At 44.8% G+C, this 8665-nt stretch overlaps 1 protein-coding gene across 1 annotated transcript in view; it reads right to left on the minus strand.

Moving 5' to 3' along the window:
• Positions 1 to 6086: 6086 nt before the first annotated feature.
• PDC (phosducin) overlaps positions 6087 to 8665 on the minus strand; it is a 12653-nt gene continuing 10074 nt past the window's right edge. The window contains exon 3 of the mRNA XM_015415248.1: positions 6087 to 6593. Within this exon, the coding sequence (XP_015270734.1) occupies positions 6087 to 6593 (507 nt within the window). The remainder of the gene's footprint in view (positions 6594 to 8665) is intronic.

An 8665-nucleotide genomic window follows, 5' to 3' on the forward strand; every position in this document is an offset into this window, starting at 1 on the left:
AACGACACGAATGCAAAAATGTACATGAAACTTTTACCTGCATGAAAGCATTCACATTAGCAGTTTACTAGTCTCCACCTCTGTCACTTGAGGAATTGAAACTAGACATGCATCCGTTTGTGACTTTGTTTCTAATCTATTGAATTAATTTCAACCACCCAGTAAGCTACAATTAGATGATCAAGCTCCAGAGGCTGAAGGACACTCACCAAAGATTTTTTTAAAAGACTCACAATGTGTACCAGTTTTGATGCAGTGATTAAGAGCAGTGGACTCTAATCTGGAGAACCGGGTTTGATTCCTCACTCCTCCACATGAAGCCTGCTGGGTGACCTTGGGCCAGTCACAGTTCTCTCAGGACTTTCTCAGGCCCACCTACCTCACAAGGTGCCTGTTGTGGGGAGTGTGAGTGTAAGTCACTTGAGACTCCTTAGGGTGGAGAAAAGCTAGGAATAAAAACTGGCTCTTCTTCGAGAGTGGTGTAAGGCAAAAGCAGAGGGAAGCAAGATGAATCTGCTGACAAGAACCCAGATGCTGTGGTCTTTACTCCTGATAATACGTAACTGTAATCTGGGTACTTCTTTCTATGTGCTTCACTTAAGTCTTTTTTTAATGAAATGTTATATATGGTGATTTATGATCTGCTTCTCCTTCAGATTTTCTTGCAGAAACCCCAACTGGTATAACGATCAAAGTAAATTTTATGTTCTTTAGTCATGGGATGTTGCTGTTGAGCGTTAATAGGTGGAGGGCTTGGTTGGCGCCATATGAGTACCTCCTGAAAGTTTTAGATTCGTGGATTCCCCTAAGAAATCATGCTTATGCATGCTTAGCCTGCCACTTCAATTAGCTTTTTTCTTTAGAGACAGTTATAATTAAACATTTTGTAACCCTGCTGTATTTTTAGGAAGGAGGTAATATGTGCTTAAATGGTCTTTATATCTTGTTGTTTTAACAGGGAATTCTAGACCAGCAGAGAGTACAGTACAGAAAGCACAATTAAATGTATTGAACTGTGCCTACAGAATTTGTGTACATTTTCAAAAGGCCAGTTTGGTGTAGTGGTTAAGTGCGCATGATTCCCCACTCATCCACTTGCACCTGCTGGATGACCTTGGGCAAGCCATAGTTCTGTCAGAGCTGTTCTCTCAAGGACAGTTCTCAAAAGAGCGCTCTCAGCCCCACCTACCTCACAGGGTGTCTGTTGTGGAGAGGGGAAGGGAAAGGAGTTTGTAAGCTGCTCTGAGACTCCAAGTGAAGGGCAGGGTATAAATGTTCTCCTCCTCCCACAGAGTTTCCCTTCCCATCAGCACTGCAGCTCAAGCGATGTATCAGCACGAACAGTCGATCTTTTGCTGATCCCTACAAAACCCTCTTATGCAGTTTGTGATTATTCCCATTATACACGGATGGGGAAATGAAGTAGTTTGCCAGCTCCAGGTTAAGAAATGCCTGCAGATTTTGGGGGTGGAGCCTGAAGAGGGCAGAGTTTTGGGGAGAAGAGGGACCTCATTGGTATAGAATGCCATAAACTCCATCTTCCAAAGCAGCCATTTTCTCCAGGTGAATTCCTGTCTATCGCCTGGGGGTCAGTTGTAATAGCAGGAGACCTCCAGCCACCACCTGGAGGCAAAGGATGCAGTGGTTTCCATAATAGGTTAAACACACTTTTAAAAAAAAAAAAAAACCTGGGAAATCTCTTCATAGATTTAGCAGTAGATGTAGGTACTACTGACTTAGGATCCTTCCATGTATCTGTCAAAGCAGACTTTCATTCCTGTTGTGCAAGTATACCTATACATTTACTGGTCTGTTGGAGTTGCAAAGCACTGATGCATCAAATGCCAGACGGAAGTAGTGGTAATATAAATACATCCATGATCAACATTCAGTGGGAAAATGGCCAAAATCACTGTATTGTAAAACAGCCCAGACTAAATCCCCATGACAATTACCAAACCGAGTAAAGAGTCTGAAGCAGACAAATTTTAAAACTAAATTTCTGGGTCACCCTAAACGTATTATTTCAGTTCAGATTCTTGTTCCTCATGTCTGTGTTTCCATGCCTGCTTGTAACAGACAACCAAGAAGTATTGTAAGTTATAGACTGATAGTATAATGTACAGTTTGATGCCAAATGCTGCTGCTTGCCTCCTGATAGATACTGAGGTGCATAATACAGATTGAACCGGTTCTGTAGCATTTGCAGTATTTCCAGATTAATTTAGCTCAGGATGTTGATTTAAACTCCGTCTTAGATGCCATTTCCCCCTATATTAGCCCTCATACCATTTATGTTTGGTGTGCCAGTGTCTAGTTAAAAAGACCATTTACAGCAGACAGGGCTGGTTATCCTACCATTTCACTCAAAGCTTAAGAAGCCACCTTCCAATTTACAGCTTTTCCTGTCAGAAGACTCACTTCGGTTGGAAGGCTTCAGACTTTGCTGAGTAGAGAGTGAAAAAGGATATAGGCAAGGATCTTTACGGTGATGGCCCTGACCTTGGTGAAGCCACGGGCAGTTTTTCTGTTCTACCCTCTGTAAGAGATGTTAAGTACACCTATTTCTGAAGGGATATTTGTCTCCTGATTTATTTCTTATGTTATATTTTGATTTTATTGTTTATATTGTCATTTTACTGTGTTTAAGCCAAATGGTGTTCTGGAGCCGCCTCTAATTTATCCAGGTTTCTTTGAAACACAGGTTTGATCAGACATCCCCCCCTTTACTGGCCTTATCATGCATTCACCCCATGGTTGATCGATCAGATGAGGCAGCCACGGAGTGGGGCGGAGGGGCAGTTTTCCTTAATCATTTGTCTTCTGGGCATGCATACAGGCACTCATGGGAAGTAGTGCCTCAAACTCTTGGCAGGATAGCTGCAGCTGGTGGCCAACAGGATTGCTGGAGGAGGTTGCTGGGGATCTATAGTTCAGTGTGGGGGGGAAGTGTTTTTTAAACGGTGGCCCTGAGGAGGGAGCTCTCTCTGGTTCAGCTGGAACGGGTGGGGGAGGGGGGGTGACAAAATGTACAAGTACTGCTTGAAGCGCATATCTGCTTATGCGCATGTCGGTAACACAAAAAAATGGCAGCGAATCAGGAAGCCAGTGATCTGACTTCCCAAATGGCTTCACCGCACAAGAGCGATTATACATCCACAGGAGCACTGTGAAACTGGAAGGATACATAAATGCTGGACTTTCTACATGGTCAGGAAAGTCTGGAGTGAGCACGGGGGGGGGGGCTGACGACTGTGAGACGGGAGAGAGATGTTGCTGTCTGGACGAGCACTTTAAATCCTTTGGGAAGAAGCAATGACAACTGATCAAAGTGCTCATCTGATTGCAGCCCTAATGTCCCAATTCATCAGAATATGCTGAATTTCTAATTATGCCCTGTTTTCAAGAAGTGTACATAATCATGAATGAGTTCTCTTTTTATTTCTTAGAGCTCAGAAATGTTTTACTTGCTTTTCAAGAACTAAATTTGAAATCTTTCTCATGTATTAAGATGATGTCAGCATCCTTTGAAAGGTTCACTTTTTGATATCTTTTATTTATTACACCAACACAAAATATAGAGGCTTTAGTAAATTACATTTTCCATCAACCCTGATGTTTAAAATAGAATGCAACATTACACAGTAGTATCTGACAAAGATGTTAGTTGTGTATCTGAGGATTTCTTACTTATTCCTTTCCCAGCAGTAACTGAATGTCTATATTTTCACAATTATAAAAAGTAAACTAGAAAATGTGCTCTATGGTTTCTGCACCATTTGCAAACATGCAAAATATTTTACCTGCTCAGCTTGTTAGCATTTTGATATTTCATTATTTCTAACCCTCTCTGACTGGATGTAATGCTTTCCACTCAGCTTTTGAGACCAGCTTTTCTTGTGGAAAAGAGACCTGCAGCCCGATGCACAACGATGAAAGGGGAGTGAGTGAGAATTATGATTGCCAGCCCAGTGCTGACAACTGGCAGGAGATGAGGAGACTCAGATATAGTGAAATGGCATTGTGTGTCACCATGATGTCACTTCCAGAAGTGATGTCACAGTGTTGTGTGATACTCTAGGATTTCCCTGAAATTCTATGATAAAAACAATAGAGATCAGGGAAATTACTAGAGTGTCATGTAATGTGGCAATTCATTTCTGGGTTCCTAGCTGGAAGTGACATTGCAGCACTGGGTGATGTTTCTCACCCCATATGTTTTCCCCACCACTCCACTGAGCAGCAGCAGGGAACCCCTTGCTTTTAGTGGGCATCTGGCAACCCTAGTGGGGGGGGGGCTTGCCTCCATATCCATCCAGTGCATTGCCTTTGATGCTACCAAACATTCCCCAGGCAGCTAAACATCTAAATGGGACCAAATCCTATCCAGATGAACTTGGGTCATGTGATTGGCCCCTACATTTTATGTGAGAGATCAATCACACAATCCAAACCTAGGCATGTAGGATTTGGCCCCATTCCAATGTTAAGCCACCTTTTGTGTAATCAGTGGTATCAGAAGCATGGCCAGTGCACCAGGAAGATGGTCAGGGCAATAAGGCGCACTCTAAAGCTCTGCCCCAATCCCCAAAATAAATCAAATGGGCTTGCCTTTTTAGTCAATTGCCTTTATGATGATTCAGCTGAGTTATTTTGAGAGCAGCATGTGTAAAGAGATTTGTTTTTAAGCCTATATGCAAAACACAGAAGGTCCAGTATACTCATAATATATTAAAACTGTGAAAACGATACCTTTGCCCCATCTAGCAAGGTTTCTGGGCTCTGTTGTGTCACTGTCAGTCTCTAAGGCTGTTTTTTCTTCTTAAACTTCCTTAGTATTATAATGTACAATTTTGTTAATTGTGCTAAGTTTTGTTGAGCTAATATGTATAATAATGCGTTCCTTCATGCCATTAGCTTGAAGAGCCGTTTTGCAATCTGTAACGTCTTGGTACTCAAAATACCATCAAATATAGATCATTGTCTGCATGTTGCAGACTAAAGCTGGAATGATCATGATAAGACTACCGTACATTTTCTAACAACTCTTTTAGACCCATTGTGTTGAATATCCAATTAGCTGGAGTATAGAACAAGACATATTTAATTGGACCAATTTTCAAGACACTATACAGTGTGAGTTAGAAGAATAAATGAACTGTTCTGTTGAATCTCCCATTCTCATTATTATATTGAAGTCATTCACGGAAAAGGGAGGACTGTGGTAAGCCATGGGAACCCAGTATCCGGCCTTAGGGATGCTGAACCTTGGAGAGGTTTAACAGGTCTCCGTTTCTGTCTTCCCCACCTCATGCCTCCCTGCCCTGCCTAATGCCTTGTAGCCTCCCTATGCTCTGAATCGCCTCCCTGTCAAAATCTTCTGAGTCTTCCTGACCACCCACTAGTTTGTTGATGGCTATGGTGCTCCAGCAGCTCCACCCAGCCGTCTCTGGAGGCTTAGCCTGCACAACTTCCCATATCCACTGGACTTCAGCCAACTCATTGTTGTGTGTCCTAAATCCTGCCTGCTGTTCCTTCTTTTCCCCACCCACCCCTGCAGGTGACTGATAACCACATGTGCCCCTGTCAATCCAGGTTAATTTCTGAAAATCTCTCCACCTTGCAAATCCTAAAGCTACCCTGGGGAATTCTGCCTCTGCTATCTTTGCACCTACTTCCTATCATTTTGTGCTTGTTTCCCAGCGTTTTATAGAGATTAAATCACAAGGGATCTGGGCCTGAGTCTGAAGGTTACAACTGGAGTTAAAAAAAAAAAATCAGACAGGGTGTCTGTAGGAGCAAGTGAGTCAGCAGTTTTGTCTCTATCTGACTATTTTTATAATTATTTGTACTTTCCCTATGAAGCTTTTAGTATTACGGCGTAGGCATGATAGGAAAAAAAGAGTATATATAGTAGCAGCTGAAGTACTCAGCTTCACGTACTGTTGCTTTTATATATGTATTGTTTGTACAAAGTGCTTAAGCACAGGCAGCATTTGCTAAATGAACATGGGCCCTGCTGAGATCCAATTGCAATATATACTGGGGAGGGGAAAGAAATATCAAAGCATTAGATCTCTCATCAACTATTCGAGCTCTTTCTCCTCTATGTTCCCATTCCCAAGTGCTGGAATTTCCTTCTGAGGTAGCAACCCATACTCCTTCAAGAACGTCTCCACATCCACAGCAAAAAACTCCTCATTGAACTGTTCAGTTACACTTAAGAAATTGCTTACAAGCTCCCCACCTCTGTAGACAAGAAGTGTTGGGAGTCCGGCCCCTGTGTTAGTGGCCTTGATCTTGCAGAACCTCACCATGCAATATTCAGCCGCGAGACAGGTCAAACTGTTGTTGAGTAAATCACAGCCCTTGATACCATCTTCATAAATGTGGACAATAATGGTAGTGGTTTTCCTCTCCTTCTCAATGGTCTCCAAGAACTGCTCCCCACTCTGCAGCTCTGAAAGATAGCCGTACTTGGGCCCAAAGCTCAGCCTCTGGTGCATGTCCTGCATACAGCGCTTCCGGTATTTCCGTAGGCAAGTTTCATCTTCCTTTTCACAATTAATTAGCTCGTACTCTTGCATGCTCATCTGTAAACAGTGTGAAAATTAAGTTGAATTACTAGTTGACTTTAAACCCGTGGTTTCCAACCTTTTTGGGGATGGTGACTCACATGTCCAAATATACTTTGGATGGTGACCCATCCAAGGCTCTGGTCTAAGGTATTTTGGTGTCCTAGGCAAATGATAACCATGGCAACCATCTACCCCAGCATTCTGTTTTCTATAGTTCCCAATCAGATATTTTTGATAAATCAACAGATCACAATGGGTGCAACTACCCCCACTATGAACCCCAAGCAAGTGGGAGGGGGGCTCTCCTCCTTCTCTGCTAGCAGGGGCAGAGCTGGAGTTTGAGGAGGCACATTCAGGGGGTGCTGGAATGAGGAGGTATGTGAGGATGGCAGTGGATAGGTTGATGGCAAGGGGCTCAGGGTAGTATATCTCCCACAACAGGTAGAGGGCAGTAAGGCGCTGGAGGGAGCTGGGCCAAGAGGTCAGGCTGCTGAAGGAGCAGCACCAGAATAGAGCCCGTGCATGCACATGCCTCTTTCTGTCCTCCTCTGATTTTTCCATGACATGCTGAAGAGCTCCCACCTACTCTCCAGCCTCCCCCCCTCTTTTCAGGTACTACCACAAAGTTACTAGTTGCCAGATGGCTTCCCCCCCTCATTATTGTCACAAAGAGGGAGGGGGAGATGAAAGTGTGAGAAACTGGCGAGGAGGAGGAAAGAAAGAAAAGGATGCAAAGGTTAGGAGAGGCCAAGGGATGAAGCAGGGGTGCCTGCCAGAAGCAGGCTTCTTGGTGTTGCGCTAATGTGCAGAGTCACTAGCAGTGCCAAAGTGGAAGTGATTTTCATCATCTTGTGTCAATGCATTTGCCTAAAACTGTATGGCGAGTCTGTCCTTTTCCTCCAGTTTTTCATGATGCTGGTGAGCCCCCTTCGTTTGCCCCTTGCTGGCCTGTGAAGCGGTGTTGGGGAATGGAGGCAGGCAATGGTGGGACCTGAATACATGGGGAATGGTATGTTGGACTAGGAACACAACTGAACTGTAAATTAAAAGAAAAGCTCATGTCATTTTTGTAAATATTTCCCTTTGAAAAACCAAGTCATAAGAATTGAATGTGTAATTAGGCAGATGCATGAAGAGGACAGCTCTGCAAAGAGAGGTCTCAAATATTATAGGGAACATTTTGGAATGGACCCCTATAAAAGCTTCCACATCAAGCCTGCTCTCTATCTGAGCAATAAAATTCTATTTCTGTGGACCTCTTTTGCTCTTCCTGTGCTTTAGTCTTTAGCCCACCCCATTTGATCTCTGCCTCGCTCTAAATTGCTGTAATGTACTGTCGCCATTACCACGTGTAGTGCATTCAGCCTGACATGCCCGGACTTGCCCGGGCTGGCCAGGCAATATCCCTCAGTAGCTTCAGTCGAAAGACAAAGGATCCGTAGGATCCTAGCCGGCCCAATCAAAGGGCCAGCTTCCCAGCCGGGAGACCAATGGTCGCCCGGTTACTGTAAATAGCCTATCGGGAGTAGGGGGTGTGTTTAGGTGTGCTTGGTGGCGGGTTTTCTGAACGCATATAAACCGGCCTGCGAGCTGGTTTCTTTGTCTTGTTCCTGATCTAATAAAGTACTCTTGCTGAATCACTCTTGCTGAATCACTCCACGTTCTGAGTACTTTTCACTGGCGACGAGGATGGGATTTACGACCCCATGAACAAGACCCGGACGCCAACACGAGCACCGCACCGAGCCTGACGCCGAGACTCCCCGGGACCGCGCAGCTTCGCATCCCAGCTTCCGGCAACTGCTCATCGCTCCGCTCCCGGCTCCGCTGGCACGCTGCTGACCCCTCGAGCAGCAGCATCGCTCTCCACGCCTAGCACGCTTCAGGCTAAGCTCGCCCGACCAACACGAGTACCGCACCGAGCCTGACGCCGAGACCTCTCCGGGAACCGCGCAACTTCGCATCCCAGCTCTCCGGCAACTGCTCATCGCTCCGCTCCCGGCTCCGCTTGCACACTGCTGACCCCTCGAGCAGCAGCATCGCTCTCCACGCCTAGCACGCTTCAGGCTAAGCTCGCTCCTCGACCA

Source organism: Gekko japonicus, unplaced genomic scaffold, assembly GCF_001447785.1.
Source record: "Gekko japonicus isolate JY-2015 unplaced genomic scaffold, Gekko_japonicus_V1.1 scaffold269, whole genome shotgun sequence".
In the NCBI taxonomy this organism is placed as follows: Eukaryota; Metazoa; Chordata; class Lepidosauria; order Squamata; family Gekkonidae; genus Gekko; species Gekko japonicus.